This window comes from Cheilinus undulatus, linkage group 13 (assembly GCF_018320785.1).
Source record: "Cheilinus undulatus linkage group 13, ASM1832078v1, whole genome shotgun sequence".
NCBI classification, from domain to species: domain Eukaryota; kingdom Metazoa; phylum Chordata; class Actinopteri; order Labriformes; family Labridae; genus Cheilinus; species Cheilinus undulatus.
In genome coordinates this window covers 32,226,382-32,245,023 of record NC_054877.1, presented here as the reverse complement: position 1 = coordinate 32,245,023, position 18,642 = coordinate 32,226,382, and the positions used below count along the sequence as shown (strand labels likewise).

General features: G+C 39.3%; 1 protein-coding gene and 1 non-coding gene across 2 annotated transcripts in view; both read right to left on the bottom strand.

Moving 5' to 3' along the window:
• Positions 1 to 1,907: 1,907 nt before the first annotated feature.
• ano8a (anoctamin 8a) overlaps positions 1,908 to 18,642 on the bottom strand; it is a 28,145-nt gene continuing 11,410 nt past the window's right edge. Inside the window, exons 7-18 of the mRNA XM_041804101.1 lie at positions 18,197 to 18,324; positions 17,290 to 17,451; positions 14,506 to 14,658; positions 14,009 to 14,135; positions 13,696 to 13,751; positions 13,514 to 13,588; positions 11,089 to 11,586; positions 9,470 to 9,643; positions 9,167 to 9,358; positions 8,959 to 9,090; positions 8,584 to 8,694; positions 1,908 to 3,010 (exon numbers count right to left, since the gene is read on the bottom strand). Of these exons, the coding sequence (XP_041660035.1) occupies positions 2,348 to 3,010; positions 8,584 to 8,694; positions 8,959 to 9,090; positions 9,167 to 9,358; positions 9,470 to 9,643; positions 11,089 to 11,586; positions 13,514 to 13,588; positions 13,696 to 13,751; positions 14,009 to 14,135; positions 14,506 to 14,658; positions 17,290 to 17,451; positions 18,197 to 18,324 (2,471 nt within the window). The 3' untranslated portion in view covers positions 1,908 to 2,347. The remainder of the gene's footprint in view (positions 3,011 to 8,583; positions 8,695 to 8,958; positions 9,091 to 9,166; positions 9,359 to 9,469; positions 9,644 to 11,088; positions 11,587 to 13,513; positions 13,589 to 13,695; positions 13,752 to 14,008; positions 14,136 to 14,505; positions 14,659 to 17,289; positions 17,452 to 18,196; positions 18,325 to 18,642) is intronic.
• On the bottom strand, positions 16,700 to 16,772 carry trnak-cuu. Its single transcript has one exon. It is a non-coding gene; the product is annotated as a tRNA-Lys (tRNA).

The following is an 18,642-nucleotide window of genomic DNA, read 5'->3' as shown; positions in this document are numbered from 1 at the left end:
GTCATTTCAGATTTTTCTACAGACCTAAAGAAAAGGTAACTGACTTCCTGTGTGGATAGAGAGCTGCCTTAACAGGTAAATCAAAGATTATAACATGAGAGTAAACATAGAAAAAGGAACTTGTTATGGAAAGAAAATGAAATAAGGGGATAATAAAAAGCTAAATGTTCGTTATCATGAGGTGCAGGTGACTTTTGATTTGTCCACATAGCTGTCTGTGAGTTTTTTTAAGTTAAATGAGACACTAATAATCAGTAGTGGACTTATTTAACATCTCTCTGGCTGCAGGGAGACGTTGATGTGGCTTTACCAAAATGTGCTGAAAGGGAAAATAAAGCATGATCACGATTAAAATAAAATAAAATTAGTGCACTAATTTTGGATCTTTGTTAATTTCCATTAACGTGATTAATCCTAACAGCACTGGAAAAAAAAAACCCTGATTAATTCTGTTTTGTAAGTAACTAACTGCAAATGTCAATAATATGAGAAGGATTTCATTACTTAAAAAGATAACAGTAACTCAAAAAAATGGCCCTCCAAATTTTCTACTAGAGTTTGAAACAGAAGAGGTTGAGCTCAAGGACAGATAGTCTGCTATCAGTCAATCAAGGATGGAATAAATCTGAATTTTATCCATAAAATTATTTAAAAAAAAAAAAAAAAGAAAGAAAAGAAAAGAACACAGAAAGTTATTTTACATGTATTCCAATTGAAGTTACAAAACTACTTTACCCAGTTGTGTGATGGCATCACAGTGCAAATAATCAGCATATATTTTTAATCACATTTTTCATCCCTGTGATTGACAGCACAAGTTAAAATATAAAAACCGGTACTAAATGCACTCTGGAGTTGGACTTTTCCACACAAATGCCGCATCTTGTTTCCTGACAGTGTGTGATGACATCAAAGTAAGTCCTATTACTAATTTTCAAACAGCGTTTAGTTTCAACCAGGGCTGTCAAATAATTGTTACTTTTAATCATGATTCCTGTTTAAATTTAAGTAGTTAATCGCGATTAGTCTTCCCTTTTGAAATGCCACCATTTTGCATTTAAACTGTCTTAAACTAAGGGTAATTTACTTCCTGTTTGGACACAGAAAGTATTATTTTAAAAGAAATTAAGGAACTTGGGTAGTTCAAAGAGTATGATATTACCTACAGAAAAATAATTTGTTATGGACTGAAAAGTAAAGTGAGGGAATGATGTAAAAGTGAAATATTTGACACCTGAAAGTGTAGATGACCTTTGACCTCTCCACAGAGCTGTCTGTGAATTTGAGTTTAAGGACAGTAATGGACTTTGTTTTAACGTCACTGTGCCTGCCGAGAGACGTTGCTTTTACTAAAGTGTGTTGAAAATTAGGCATCACAATTTCAAAAGTGTATGCATTAATTATGGACCTGATTATCATCACTGAAACTTTTCACAATTACTCTGCCTTTCTCAAATGTCTTGAATATAATGAATTAACATCACAGCAGATGAAGTTTGTCCTGATTAATGCAGGAGGATTATTTAAGTCATACTGATAAATTTAGATAAAACTAAGTAGCTTCTCTGCTATGGATATAAATAAGAAGCAAGAGTGAAGGAAAAAGTTTGGGTTACTTATAGAAACTGCAGAAGTAAAACAATGAAACGCACACCACAATAGCTTAGCCTATGAGTTTAAAATAAAGCTGCAATCAATGAAGTATCAGCTGGGATGTGGAACTAGCTGAATTGGTTTTCATCCACAATTTGGTCATTTAACCGTTCTACCAGAGCAACATCGCATGTAAGGTCGAGATGTACTGACTATCAGCACTGCTGTGAGTATCTTCTGCTCTCCTCCTGCGGCCTTGTGCCTACACCTAAATCACAGCAGTGTTAATATCAAATATAACACCACCCCTCATGTGTATTTGCTTATTGATACAGTCTCAAGCTGTAACAGATTCACTCATTCAAACTTGCTCATTGACACCATCGTTGCTTAGGCGTTAAGGTGGAGTTTGGGATTGGGCCACTGATGCTAAAGTCCTGGATTTATGAAAACAATCCTTTACATGTTTATGTAGTGCTGTTAAAAACCAGGCAGTCATGCAGTATTCTCCTTATAATCAAACCCCGTTCACAGAGTAACACGTACTGTACATATTTTTACATGGAAGCTGGATAATCAAGTATTAGTAGATACAGTAGAATACTTTGTGCAGAGTAAGTTGCATCAAGAGTGAAAGTCTAACGCTCGCTGACCTTACATGTGGTCCCTAATGTGTTCTCCTACAGTGCAGGTGTTACAGTCTGTTTACATTGCTCCCAGTTCATAATATTACATTGGTATCCTTGAATATTTACTAACTCTTAGAGCCAGAGTTTTCAGAATCAGTCAATTGTCTTGATTCTCCTTTATCTGACTCACTGGAGGGTAACTCCTCCTGGCTTGTGTTTAATTCAGCTCTGCTGTTCTGAGTGTTAGCAGGCTGATTCCCTGCTTGTGTCCCGTTTACACACACCACTGTCCCCTCTGATTTGCTGAAACTGAACAGCTTCCCAGGACTAAATGTCCTGTTAGGGGACTGGGATCTCTCCTGGCCCCCAGAGGGGGATGATGTGGCCACTGTTGACCCTGGCGAAGCTCCAGCAGCCACTGCTGGCTCCTTTTTCACCTCGGGTGACTTCAAGAACTTGAGAAATCCCGGGAGCTTTGCCTCTCCTCCTGTGGGGGACTGAGCTGGAGAGCGGGAGGTGCCAGAGGAAAACTTCCCCTGCAGAGGGATGATCTGCTTCAGCTTCATCACATTGTTGTTTCCCAGCAAAGAGCTCGGTCTCTTGGGCTTGTCTCCCGGTTTGCCCCCAGTTGTTTTGTCATGATGGTGCTGGTGATGCGAGTCTGCTTTGTGGTAGTCACTCTCTTGGCGGGCCTCGGCCTGAAGCTCAGCCTGGCGCTGGAGCTCCTCCTCTTCACGCCGGCGTCTGAGCTGCTGCTGGAAGTGCTGCTGGGCTTCAAGTTCATGTTTCTTAATGGGAAGAAAAGTTAAAATGAAAGAAAAAAAACAGAAGAGGAGAGAGACAGCGAAAGACAGAAAAGCAGGGAAAGGGAAGAAAAGTGAATAAACCATTGCAAAAAATAATGTGATAGCAATGCTAACAAGTACACAACAGTTACATGAACTCTTAAAATATAAAATGGATTTCATTAACTGATAATACATAAATGAAGTCAAGGACTGGAACTGTATTTTGTTAATTAATCGAACTGACTAAAATGGCAGTTATTAAATTATAGTGATAATGTCTTTGATAAATTACATGAATGAAGGTTTTTCTGGGGCTTCCTTACTGGAGTTTCTTTTTCACTTACTTGTCTTTAGTCAGTTTTTTTTTCTTCATACGTCAAACTTCACCTTTAATATTTGAAAGACTTTTATACAATCGTATGCAGTTTTGAGTTTTAAACCACAATATTTTTTCTGTTCGTTTTAGGGTTCTCACTCCTGACAAATATTAGTATAGCAAAAAAAAAAAAAAATTAAACTAATAAAAACGTACCTAAACTAACAAGCCAGCATAAAACTAAGTAAAAATAAACTGAAATTTAACAGTCAAAACAATACAAAAATAAAAACGTATGAAAAAATCTGCACTTTTAACCGTACCCTGAGGAATAACTGTGTTCCCTCTTGTTTAGCATATTTACTACTGATGGGCAGATTAAGCCTTGAAAGGCTTTATCTCTTTTAAATTGAAAATAAAAATCACACCTGATGTGACTTGCAGCTAAAGGGCTTAAAAATAGGGGAAACAGCAACATCTGGTGGATGAAGAGAGTATAGCAGCCCTTTATAAGGAGCTGAAGCACAACTACTCCTGACTGATATGAATAGTTTTAATTTTACATTTGAGCATTTAAAGTCAAAGACGCCTGCATGTTATCATGCGAAACAGTATAAACTATTCAGAAAATCTGCATTAAATGGAGATGTTATTTGAGCAAAATCACATGAGAAGATAATAGTCAGGTCAAGTGTCAAGGATCATCACAGCATTGCAGATATCCAGAAATGTAATACTCAAATTCAGGGGCTATTGCTTCGATACAACAGTTCTATAACCAAAAATAATTTACTTCTACATCCTTTCTAAAATTGACTTGTTGCTAAGCAACCCAAACATTCTCCTGCTCTCCAGCTACTTAGTTTGTGTTTGTGGTACTTTGTTCTTTGTATATTAATCTGTTTGTTGACTTCATCAAGCAGCAAGTTAAATAGAAGTCTACTGTGGGATTATCAGATGAGGTGAAGTAATACATACTTTAATAACTCCCAGTGATGTCGTACACTGTAAGCAGGCAGTTGTCATTCCTTAATCTGCAGAGTTTTTCCAGATTGTCTTTGGGCATGAGACACTTTTGCACCTTAAGTGAAATTACTAACTCAGGTAGAGAAGTCCCGCCTGTTGGGACAAAGATTGAAGTATGAAATAAAAATAAGGGAAAATTGCAGAGGACGAACACCATATAGCTTTGTGAAAAGTACTTTAGCATGTTATTTTGAGTTGGATTTAAACAGAATTTTTAAGTGTAGGAAAGTTTTCACAGTTCAGTTTAACTTGTAGTCATGTCAATTTAACCCAACATAAATGTACAAGTAATGATTACTCAAAAAAATCCATTTCCACTACGTAAAGCTCTACGGAGCCCCTTAAGGGACATGGAGAAAAAAAAATTTAAGGGAGAAAAAAACATTTTTTTTTAAGGGAAATGAAAAAAAATGGGTAAAAATTTTTTTTAAACAGTTTGTGAGATCTCGCAAAAGTAGATTGAAATCATACCATAGTATGTACGGTGATTGAGGGTTTTTGTAAATGTGTTGATCCTCTGCTGAGTTATTATGGCAGAAAGGTCAAATCTGTGAATATCTTTCTAACTTTACTGAAGTTCGAAATTGGCCTAAAATTTAAAGAAATTCAATCCATGCTTAGTCTCAGGCATGCTTCTCACCTCAGAGAAATGCATGTGAAGGCATTTTGGGTGAAAGGGGACTCTCGTTGTAACACTCAGATCTGGTGGACCTGGTCGAATTCATCAGCAACCAGTTGTAATCCTCCGGACAGCTGTGTGGGTACAGATGAGTGTGTGCCAAATGTTGTGTAGGCATTAAGCCATTTGACCTTCTATAAAAAGCCAACAATGCCCTTATTGATATATGTTCCATATGGCTTCAGTTTATCATATGAATCCAAGTGCCAGACGAAGTGAGCTCCTTTTGCAAAGTAGTTCAGTCTACTTAAAAGACTCGCTTGTCTTAATGAACGCCGTCCTGGATTCATCTCTTTCAAACCCATTTGTATGTTTTCTTTACTTACACGTAATATTAGCTCTCTGCATTTGGCACACACCCATCTGTACTGTGCAGCTGTCCAGAGGATTGCAACTGGTTGCTGATGAATTCGACCAGATACACTTGATGCGAGTAAGTTTTCTCGGCGAGTCCTCTTTCACCCAAAATGCCTTCAAATGCCTTTCTCTGAGAAGAAAAGCATGCCTGCGACTAAGCATGGTTTGAATTTCTTTAAATTTTAGGCCAATTTCGAAGTAACATTCATTGAATCTCCCTCACAGATGCTTGCCCTCCGCTGTTTTGATTGGTTTGACCCCAAAGTAGTTGCTGCAACATCATTTAAATCAACTTTTGCAAGATCTCACTAACGGTTTAAAAAAAAGTTTTTTTTCTCCCATTTTTTTCTCCTATGTCCCTTAAGAGGCTCCGTAAAACTCTGATGTAATCAGTTTCAACAAAAAATTTGGAGCAGTTTCAACTTGTTTGGTTTTACAGTGTACACCACATGAGTTGTTTAATGTGAAATATACATTTAGTTCTGGCCAAGCGATCTGATTGGACGAGAGGCATTCCATGAGGGATGATACAGGAGAACATCACTGAGTCTTATTACTCCACCTAAGAATGGTGCTCTGACTACTTTAAATTTACATTAACAGCTATGAGTATTCTTCTGGATTAATTATTCTCATTCATCAAAATCACACAACAGACTCTGATTTCACTGGTTTCATTTTCTTACTACAAAGCAGATGATTTGTGGTTCCGATGGACACTGACAGAGTAGAGTGCAGTTAAATGTTTGGGTTGCTTGGCAACAACCTACTTTCTGTTTAATTGGGGAACTATTTGAGCTGGTGAAGTTAAAAATAACAGCTTGTCCCAAATCACATAGGGGTGAGTGGGGCACAGACTGACATGGGGTAAAATGTAATGTGGACCTTTTAGGGTATCAAACATCGCTGAGTGGAACAAGTTTCTAGTCATCTGACCACAACACCAGCAGGGTATCACCTGCTTATTCTCATCAGTTTTGGAGGAGATTTCTTTTCCTGCATGAAAGTGCATTTCTTTAGCATACTTGTATTTTAGTTACTGATTTGTATGTAGAGGTCACCTTTTCCAACCTTAAACCACCTTAATAATCTTTTTATCTAAAACATTATTGTTTTGAAATGTAACTGCTTCATAGTCAGTGTCAGAGAGGATAAATAAAAACTTCTCAGAGTGGGGTTACAACATTTATGGCGCACAGGAATAAAAAAATAGAAACACAATAGAAATAGAAAATTAGAATAAACACAATTCAGTTGCTTTCTGTCTTAGTTTAGTTCTCTCAAATCATCAAACTTATCTGTCACTTTAACATTTTTAAAGTGAAATTTCCTACCCTGTCCAAACTGAGAAAAGTGATTTCAGAAGCAGAACTAGTATTTGAGGCTCCAGATATCATTAGTCATGTAACTTTTTTCCTTAAATAAAAGCTCAGTCACACTGTATTAAAACTGCGATACACAGGAGTGAGAACAAGGTTAAAATTTTGGTATCATCCGCTCATCTTTACTCTTCACTTTTCAAAGTACCGCCTTATTATCCTGCGGTCAATTCTCACAGAAAAGCTGTTCACACTAAATATGCTGAGTTTTTCTCACTGCGGTAACCATATGATCTTTTTTCTAGTGTTCACTAATGTGCTAAAACACCATCAAGACGAGTGCCACTTATGTGATACAAAAACAAACAGTCACACATACATGGTTGGTTCTTATGGGCAGTCAGGAAAGAGTGCTCTAGTGCAGGAGTTTTCAAAGTGTGATAGAGTGAAGGGCCCCTCAAAAAAACATCATATTTTCTCTATATTTTTAAAACAACTTGATTATTAAACACTTTTGCTTTAACTTCAAATAATTTTATAAGACGTATGTTTGCATCTTTAAAAAATCATTTAAAAACATTTCTTTGTCTTATCTTTAGACTTTTAAAAAAAAGATTTTTGTCCTTATTTTTCTCTGTCTTTTTCTAAAAAAAAGTATTTCTTGTCCAAATCTCTGTAAAATTAAAAAACAACCCAAAAAACAGACCACCTTAAATCCTACATAGTAAGGCCAATTTAAGCAGTTTACCTCCAGTTATATAAAGTCTGAAAAACAACAGTTGGACACAAATAAGGAATTGCTTGCTCTACAATGGATTAAGGTTACTGTCTAAATGTGAAAACACTGAGAGTTATGAGTGACTGAAATTTTTGATTGAGAAAAAAATTGGTCACCTCTTTCCTGGCTTGGTTTAATTTGGGCAGGGCAAATATGGGGATCCACCACGTCATCAGCTGCTATGGGGAATTACTCCACCCTCTAAACACTACAACGATATAAAATTCTCTACAATTCATCTCAGAATAGTCTGTAGTTAGCCGGTATTACTGCCTTCATTGAAAGTGAACAGCCAGCTACATGCTAGGTTAAATATGAAGAGTTAAATACAGGATAAGAAAATGAAACTGAAACTTTTTTGTTCTAAACTGTCTGTCATGACATAAATGTGATTATCTCACTGGTAGCTTAAAAGAGAGTTTTAACATAGCAGCATAGCAGACAGATGGTTCCTCCATTCAGGGTCGTATTTCGCGTTAGTGGGTGTGGCTTCAGCTCATTCAACTGACACGCCCACACCATCCTAGAGCAGATATCACTACCAAGTTTTTTATGATTTTGAAGCTTGATTTTAGAAACTTAGATATGTTTATTATTACTGAAATCTGGCCTGGTGGTTCATAACAACCTTTCAAACAACAAGCCTCAAATACAGATTTTTTATTGCTTTACAGGGACTTTAATCAAAGATTCTAACAATAAAATAACTGCCAAAGTACCTTTATATTTATGATCATCTCTAATTTTGTAGGAACAAAATGAACATACCTTGGTTTTGCTCACTTCAGATTCTGTCTTCTATCCCCATAGTTGCATAAAATATTTCAAATTTGACCGATGCACTGCAGAAATTAGCTTAGTAGATAATTTTCTTTCCAATTTGTTTTCCCTCGCCACACCTCTCCTGGCACCTCAAAGACTAAGCATGCCTCACACTTTGAAAACCCCCGCTCTAGTATTATATTTGGACAAAACAACCAATAAACTAGGGGATACAGAGGGATATGTGTAGAGAAATATGATATAATTTGCACAAAGTGCAGCCAGCAGCAAGCTTTGCGTTGGCCGAAGGTCTTTCAAGCTATGGCACAACTATACCTTGAAAGCTTCCCTTCGTCGGTACTCTAGCTTGGCCATCTCTTCTGCTACCCAGCCAGGGATATCAGGGATGGCAACATGGATGACGTACTTTAGGAGGATTGCAAAGTGCTGAAAACCACCAAGACCACAGAGGGACAGGCTCAACACACAGTGACAAGGCTCAATCAACATCTATTTGCAATATTGTTTTTTTGCCACGTCACAAAAAATGAATGTACATCAATAACTACAAAACAGATATTTAAAAGTTTTACCACTAAAAAAACCAGAGCATGCACATTTGTAGTTCTTTTATAACATGTAAGAAGAGTAATCTTGAATGGAAAACTAAATTTTCTTAAAACTATAAAACCCATTCTGGACATTTCATACCTCTAGTAACACAATGGAGATAATGGTCATCTCAGGACTCAACCAGGGGAACAGACGCTGCAGCTGACCACACTGACCAATCAGGTAACAGTTTACTATGATGGCGATCAAGCCCATGGCTTCCATCGCAGTCTGATGTTGAGGAAAAGACATTTAGACAGTGTTTAATGTAGCCTGAAGGCTCTGCTGATATTTTCTAAACACCAACCTGCCATTGTCCGATGTTCTCCACCCTCTGTCCAAAGGGTCTCTGCAGGCCGGTGCAAAGCTTCAACGCGTCACTGCGGATCTCGATGATGTTGTTGATAAGAGCACACATGGCCGCCAGGGGAAAAGCGGAGGAGAAGAGGACAACGTAGCCGAACTGAATGAACATTTCCTGATAGTCCTGGAGCGTGTCCTGTCAAGATCATCGAAATAAAAGTTAATATCACCATGAGCACATAAAGTAAAATGGTTAAATAAGATTCTATAGGTCAGAGAATGGTTTGGATAATAGTAAATGACTCACCTCATACGTCTGCATACAGCTTTCAATCTCAGCCTGGGTCAGTGTGACAGTTTTAGGTTCTTCAGGTGGATCGATCCATGATTTTTTCTCCTCTTTCCCATCAGCGGTGGTCTTTCTCCTCTGGCAGAGAGAGTCAGATTCCTTTGAAGATGACACATGCTCCTTGGCCTCCTGCTAAAGTAAACATTAGCTTCTAAGGCTTTCTCTTTGAATAGTAAGACATCTTAAAAACTGCAGTTCAACACTCTGGTCTGTTGGAGAAAACTCATGTCAAATCCTGACTAGTTTGCCAAAAGACATGTGGCAGACTCCATATTCATGTGGAAGAAAGTTCTAGTTCAAGTTCTAGTTTTTTATGTCAAAAAAGCCTAAATATATTGACTGATTGATTTAAAAAAGCAATAAAAGGGTAAAACATAGAGGCATCAAAGGAAAGCTCTTGTGAAACAGTCATATAACACTGCTTTTTTCCCTTTACATCAATGCAGCATGTAAATGGATGTGTTCACTGTGTCAACAAATGAGTGGAAAAGAGCATACTGGCAAGAACAAAAGAGTAAGAAGCATCATCTTTTGTATGCATGAAGATCACACCCTTAATGCTCCTGTCGTAGGAGGTTCTAATATTAGGCAAAGGTAGGCAATTACCTGGCATAAAGATGAGTTAAAATGCTCAAGTGTGGTGAGTTTGAGTTATGGTGCTCTTCTAAGAGCTGACGAAACACGGTTAGGTATTTATAGTTCAGGATTGAGTATGCCCTGTAGCTCTCTAAAAAAGATGCTTAAAAATATGTTAACTGTCTGTGATTGTTTTCTAACTAAATGGGGAACAGTCTCTTACTGGTATTTGTTCAGCACCTCTGAATTATTTAAACTGCCCCTGGCTGCTGTGTTGTGATTTCATTGTCATCATCTCTTCCCATTCTCCCACAGCAAATTTTCCTGAATATTTCCTGTTGTGTTCTCATATTCCTGACTTCATATGGAAATACTAACATGAGGCTGGCAAGAAAAAAGCTTTTTAAAGCTACAGTGAAATTTTGGCTGGTTGAGTTCACACATAAAGCTAATTTTCAGTAGTTTTGTGCATGTGTGAAAACAGCTTTAGTCTGCATGCTATCATGTCATTTTTTAAATACTTACATTTGTATATTAAAGAGCCATATAAAAGCTCTGAGTCTGTGATTAAAACAGGCATGATAAGTTGAAACAGAAATGGTGAATCAGTGCAACTGATACATGTGTTCATGTACAAAAGTCAGCACCTTAGTTGGGCTACAGTAAAAACTCTGGATAAACCACTGGTTTGCAGACTCCATGTACAGCTGCAGTTTCCATTTTTCCAAAACATTTGCTACACTAAAACTCTTATAGTATTCTTAAGTGCAACATTAAGAATTAAAACATATTTGTGTCATAGGCAAGTTTGCTGGCTTATGTTCTGGTTGATGATAATGATGATGATGTTGATGATGATGATGATGTGAATGCCCTACACCTATGGTACATATAACTGCCCTATATCAGTGGAAATGCCATATAAAGACAGATGCAATACCTGAGATCAATAAAACCAAAGAGTAAAAAAGTAGCATCATAAGAGTGAAAAGTTCACATACTTGACTCAGCGATTCACAATCACTGTCCTCATCACAGCTGTCAAAAATACTGGACGGGTCCATCCCCTCCTCCACCAGCGTGGGACTGTCCTCGAGGAAGCTGTCAAACACCGGCTGCGTTTCCGTCGTCACGTCTTGGTAGTCAACCTTCTCTGTGAAGCTGACTTTTCGTTGCTTCAGATTGCTGTCACTCATGTCCCACTCTTCCTCTGACAACCTGAATCCGGCTTTAAGATCTCCCCGTCTCCTTGTTTCAGGATTACCGTTGGCCGTGTGACTGACAGGGATCCCTCTGGGACCCAGGAAAGAATAAGCCGTCATCGAGGCTTGAGCCTTTCCTAGAGCCAGGCGGCCATATTTCAGCATGATGGCTTGGAGGAGCTCCCACAGCACCTTGGGGGTGAAGACACCCAGCTTGTTTTGCTCGTAGAGATAAGGCTGAAGGACCTCTTTGATGTTCTGTAGGAACTGACGAAAGATCAGGAGGGTGGCTAGCATCTGTCAGGAGAAAAAAAGCATCTGTAACTTTTGCTACAAACACATGCCTACATTCTACATCATTTTTGACAAAAACACACATGATGTAGATATCAGTCTGACTAAGGGAGTTTACACTAGTTTACTTTCTGATATGAGCGAACAACCAAATGAGATGTTAAAGTACCACCAAGTAATGAAAAATACCAATACCATATACTAGTATTTTCTCTTACAAAAGAAGAAAGATTGATAAATTGGCTGCTGCTTAGCTGGTAAATGTAGTGTTTTAGAGGAGCCCAGTGCTGCTACATGTGCCTCAGTAAACACTGGCATAATGAATCAAAATGGTGGTGAACTCTCTCTACCCCAACCCGACAACATCTGCCACTGCCCCGGCAGCCTCAGCCCCGTAGCCAGCCTACTGCAGCACCTTGGACAGTGGGGGGAATGAAGGAGGATGCACTGGACCACATAGGTTAGAAAAGGACCCATCCAGTGCAGGAATCAGGACAGACAGACTCAGCTATTTAACACTGATATCACTGGAAAGTGACATTGCTAGAAAGCTGGGCTTCAGTGCTCTGATTAAAGACACTGCCATCATTAAAGCCAGAACCATCTGTACAGGTAAGAATCTACTCAAGCAGAATGCTGTGTTTTTTGTTGCCATATTCTTGTGGTTACTCTGTTGTGTGTCGTATCAGTTTTGTTTTGGACGTTGATACACGTTTAAAGGGTTGGCCTACGGACTATGACAGTTGAACTGAGGAGTGAAAGCATTCACTCTCATCTGCATGTTTGTGTGTGTAACAGGAATAAAGTGTGTCTGCAGTATGAACACAAATGCATTTTTTGGGAGGGAGATTGATAATGGCTGGCAGAGTTGGTGAGTTCCTTTCAGGGATGCTATCTGTATTGATATTACCATATGTTTTCTATGGGCTGAATGATTATGACAAATAATGCCACAATGTTTGAAAGTTAGTTTTAACCAGTCATGGGTGATGTGTTATGTGCTGATGTGTTATTAGATGCAGATCAAGTCTGTCTGATGTTTGGCATGGTAGACAGAGACCTGATGCTGTTGTGAGTGGGCTGTGAAAGTGGCGAGGGGGGTTGAAGGGGGTAAGCCCCGGAGCCCAGCATTACTTTGATGCAGCCCTGGCTGTGGCCAATCCACTTCCAGGTTTGACCTTTTGTACATTTAGAGATGCCTCTCTGCATACCTTAGTGGGAACAAGTTTCCATTTGAATAAGTGTTGCCTTTCTATCAGCTCAAACTAGTCCATTCTCCTTTGACCTCTGCCATTAATAAGGCATTTTTACCCAGAGACCTGCTGCTCACTGTATATTTTCTCCTTTCTAGACCATTCAGTGGTCTCTGTAGAGATGGATGTGCATGGAAATCCCATCAGATAAGCAGTTACTGAAATACACAGACCAGACTGTCTGACATCAACAACCGTAGCACGTTCAAAGTCACTTAAATCACCTTTCTGATGCTCGGTTTTAACTTCAGCACTCCATCTTGAGCATGTCTGCTTGCCCAAATGCATCAGTTACTGCCATGTGATTGTCTGATTAGACTTTGAGCAGTTAACTAGGTGTACCTAACAAAATGGTCTAGCCATTATATGTATTAAAGACCCCATTTACAAGGTTCTCAAATGTGCCAGCATTTTGTAACGACTCATGAAGCTGCAGAACAAAAGCTGAGTAGACAGCTGGAAATAAGAAGCCTATTTTGTCTGACTGTAAGAAGCCAAAGACCAATTGTTTCATAATAGCTAACTCAAGATTTGGAGCAGTACATTGTCAGCTTTATCACTGCATTTTTGCATTGTGGGAATAGAAAACTTAACAGGCAGCAACAAAGAATTAGCAGTCAGGCCTATGAACGTTATTTTGTGTTAATGTTTTTGTTACTGGCCACAGTTCTTGTCACCTCTTTTAGTCGCTCCATGTCCTTGAGGTAGAATCCGATGTAGAAAAGGCTTAGGTAAGAATTGATGAATTCAAACTGTGAAAACAAAGACAGGAAGGAAACATTGCAAGAAGTCAAGTGCTCCTTTAGATCAGCTGAATTATCTTCTTTCTACTCCAAACAGAAGAGGAAGAATGACTCACAAAAACCATCTTGATGATGAGATTATTCTCATAGGCACTCTGAAGTCTGTAGTTCTCTGGATAATGAAATAATTACAAGAGAAGCATATGTCAAGTTTGAATCTGATTGGCACTAAAAGGTTTCATCTTGAGATGCCTTGTTGATCAATAACAGAGAATCAAAAAGGAAACAAAAGGAGGACTAAAAGACTGCCAACCCTACAAAATAATCTGAAGCATTTTGATTTAATTCCTTACAAAATAATCCCAACAGAATCATAAATCAAAAAGAAAATAACTCACATCTGTGAAGGATATATGAAATGTATCTTACCCATGTCATTGAGCCAGTAGGCGATCTTTTTATACACTTCATCACATACGGTCACAGTAAGCGCCAAGAGGATCTTAGGAATGAATCTTGTGATACTAGGTAGCTCCTGGATTTCCATCACTACTTCCTGCAAGGTGCATTAGAGACTTTATAAATATTTAATGCGTCCTTTTCATTCTTATTTGCTCCCTCAAATCCCACAGCTATTTTTAAAACAGCTATAAAATTAAATGGCATGAGGTCCATTTGAAGTTGTTTTGTTTAACTTGTTGAAAACATGACATAATCAGCATATTCAAAACTAAATTAAGTTTTGGGTCCATGATTTTTTTCTGTATATTAAGTTATAATGCTGGTTTTTGTTTTTTCTTTTGTTTTTAATGCTGTTTCAGCCAATCTACACTCTTCAAAAGAAATACATTCAAATAGTATCAGCCCTGCTTTTCAGTCCAAGTCTGTGCATTGCATAATGTCCGTATTGTGTTATGTATTCAAACCTGCAGTTCCAGGCAGAGCAGCATGGCGAGGAAGACAAAGCAGAGACAGAGGAGGCAGATGGGCAGGCTGACCAGCCATCTGAACACAGCTCTCTTCCATGGCGGGTAGTAAAACTCTTCACAGCCTGTGATGGGACTGCAGCGCTTCACTCCCTGCAGAGACATATGACAGAGAGAGAACAGCCAATAAGCCTTTATTTAGATCACAATTGCAACCTTATAATGTTGAGACTGGATTTAAAACATTTGAGCTGCAAAATAGTTGCTTCGATCCTCACAGTTTCCAGAGACTGATACTGCAGTTGGTTCATAAATAAACATTTAAATACTTCAAAATACTTTTCAGTTTTTGGAAGTTGAGACTGTGTGGCCAAAAAATCATGCAGCAGCCACCAGAACTGTGAAACATGTAATTTCCTGACAAACTGACTGAGTAGATGATGGACTTAGCAAAAGATATGTACATCAAAGCTCTTGTAAGGAACTTTTGGTTTGTGTCAATTTCAACAAGCCGGTCTTCACTGATTTCATCTCAAACATTTACAAGGGTTAGGGGGTCTTCTGAACAAGACTTTTTGCTGTGTAAGTGTGACAAAAAAGTCTGTTTCTGATGCATGCAGTTTATTACTTGATCTGACAACTACACCACAGCAGCAGTGTCCATATTAAAATTGTCTCACTGATGGTCCTGTTTCCTCTTGTTGGCCATTTTGAGGCATCAGCATCGTTACCTTCGCCAAGGAGGTTATGTGATCGGGAGGGTTTGTTTGTTAGTTAGTTTGTTAGCAACATAACTCAAAAACTTATGGACGGATTTTGATGAAATTTCCAGGAAATGTCAGAAATGGCATAAGGAGGAACTGATTAGATTTTGGGAGTGATCTGGATCACCATCTGGATCCAGGAATTTTTTACAGGATTCTTTACTATTGGGAGATAGGGCTTATGGCGGAGGTCTGGGCTCTTCGGGTGCTTTTCTAGTTTCTAATCTATTTTATAATCAGCAGTCCCATTTCTTACTGTTACCTTTACTGCGTTGATGTCAACAGATGCAAAGTTACCAGACAACTGCGTTTACAACTGCACAATGTGTGTTATATCCTTTAAAAATAGCAGTTTATACACAGCTTTAGGCCTTTCATTAGGGGTTTATCAGTGAAACAATTCAAATCTATGTTGATTTTTGGCGGCAGTGTGTCACTTTTTCTTCGCTCTTGGGTCCTGGGGGTGGGGGGGGGGGGGGGGCCGCTGCTTTTCTTAGGTACGTGTAGGGGGGGCTCCAAGGAAAAATGGTTAGGAAACACTGCTCTAGGTCATGCTAATTCACTATATCCACCCAATGTGGACATTTTCTTTTGTCAACATGTTATTTTCCCATGCCCCTGATAATACACAAGGACATCCAGGGCACGACCAGAGTTGTGTCAATCCTCCTTCAACCCAGTGTTGCCCTAAGACGGCTTACTAGACACATCTAGGCCATCTACATGCCTCAAAGTTCTCCACAGAACTGTATATTGATAAATGTTTTGTACTGATGTGTGTAGTGAGGGACAGGGGAGCTAAAACATTTTCATCCAATAGAAGAGTGTTGTGAACCACTGAATTAGGATATTAGATGGTTGTTGTAATTTTAAAATCATATTCACAAAGAAAACTACTTACTCTTGTTATCTTCTTTCGGTGCTTGAGCAGCCATGTTGGCCAAACTTTCCACAATTTCCCAGTTTGAGCTCATGTCATATCTATCAAAATATGATTCACATGGCATTCTAGGAGATTTCCAGTAGCGCTTCAAATCTCTATTTGAAAGGCCATGTGGCCCCGGCACTTCACCCTACCCCTCCATTCCAACAAGAACTGGGACACTCAAGCCCTGGAAAATAAAAGGGTAGGGTTATGTGGTAGTGTCAGCCCAGGAGCTTAAATAAATCTAATTTTTTAATGTCAATAATAGAATTTAGAGCTAATAGATAACACTGAAAGAAACATTATGGAGTTTTGTGGAGTCAACATACTACTACTATCAGCACTTTCTTTGTGAAGGTTTTAAGAGTTTGACAAATTAAGATTCCACATTAACAGCAACAAGTTTCAACAGCCCTGACCAAAATGCCCCAGTGAAAGGGACTACAATCATTTTGGTCCTATCTTCTGAGATCATGCCACCAGGAAGGCCTCCTCAAAATAATTGCGCCCAACGTGGGGCTCGAACCCACGACCCTGAGATTAAGAGTCTCATGCTCTACCGACTGAGCTAGCCGGGCTCAAAGACACCTCTTTCCACATACTTTCTTCAAACTGGCCGCATCTACCCCATTTCCCCCTCCCTTTGCTCATCTATTCATTTCACACAACAGGAGGCGGGGGGAGCGGGGGTTGGGCGGGAAAAGGCAGCCCACACCCCCCTCTTTCTCTTCCTCTGAGAGCACGTGGGAAGTGTGGACACGCTACTCTTGTAAACACGACCATGCTTCCTGGTATTGTGAGCTTTCACAAGCACTGCAGGGTTGCGTAACAGTTCACTGGTAAAACATGCAACCAGATCAAAATTGAAGCTCCACCTTAGAGAGGAAATTAACTTAATCTACTGTAGCTAATGTGATTGTCGATTTAGGATGTTTTCAGAGCACTCTAGAGGTCTTTTAACCCCTACATAGACCAATTGTGAATGTTTGGAGTTGAGTAACTGCAGAGGAGAGATTAAAAGTCATTGTACACCCACAACAAAACAACATGGTGTTAGATCCATGCATGCTTCTACTTAAGTAACAATCCTCTCACCCTGAACTGTGGTCTGGGCTCCTCTAAGGACTCAGCGGGGGTGTCTAGGGTCCCCCACCTGTAGGCGAGCTCAGCCTCCCGCCTCTTCCAGCGCTCCAGAAACAGCGTCGCCCACACAACGTTGAAGAGGGCGAAAACAACACAGCAGATATCCTGACTGGTCTGCGTGAGAATTAGAAGAATGTAAGATTAATTCTCCAGTGCTTTAACAATCACCATCAAAAATTAATGTTGTCGTGACATTTTGTTGCTTTAAACTTGTACACTTTTCTTATCTTTGCAAAACACAAAGAAAATCAAACAAATGCAGGAGGACAGGTGGCAAATTGGACCTCAGAGTCTCTGTTAGACCCTGACAATCCTGACTTGAAAGCATTTGTTGATAAAAGAAAAACGAAGTGGCATCAGTGCTCAATACATTGGCAGTTTAAGTGTGAGCTGCACTGATGTCCCAGGTGTTTGAAAAGACAGATCTGGTTAAAGACATTTAGCATTTTCACACAAACTCATGAAAAATTCCTGACATTTTCTAGGGAGAGCAGTATGTGTGATTGACAACAGTCTTATTTTTCCTCCTCAACTTTCCCCAAGGTTTTACATGCCAGCCTCTAGGTGAGTTTCTTTCTAACATTCGGTTGTGCAGCAGGAAACGTTAGCCAGCTTTCTCTGACATTCACAAAAACACTGTCAGCATAGTATGAATCTCTTGCTCTGCCCATCATTTCTTCACTACCCTTTTTTATGTCTAGCCTCCCGATCCTCCCTTCTTCTGTCCGACAGGGAAAATCTCCCTCTGGGACTTGAATATTTGAACAAACAACTCAGGGAGGCTTCAAGGTCAGTCTGCCTGAAGCCTTCTAAAATGTTTAGGACTGTATATGTGAAAACAGCTTTAGGTTCAGAGTACCTGGTCAGCCTCTGCCAGGATCCAAAGTAGGAAGCCGATGACAGCAGGGTAAAGCATGGAGTTTGTGTAGAAGCCCAGCCAGGCAAAATACATGCCAATCTTCACCCCAAAGTAGTCACAGATATCATCTAGAAAGCAGAAAAAAAGTGTAAACAACTTAGATATAGAATAGATGTCTGAAATGTTTACTTTAAATAATAAGCCTATAGTATTTTTATAAGATTTAAGGATGAAACTGGCTTTACAAAGGGAACTAGAATGGCTGTCTGAGGCGGCAGACCCACGCCAAAGCAGCACCACCGAGGAACTCACGCTCCCATTGATTACTATGGTGTTCAAAATTTCGAAGTCTGAGAATAACCGAACGGGTGCGCGGATCATCACCAAAATCTAATTGATTCTTCCCTGTCACTATCTCAATATTCCCTGAAAGTTTGGTGAAGATC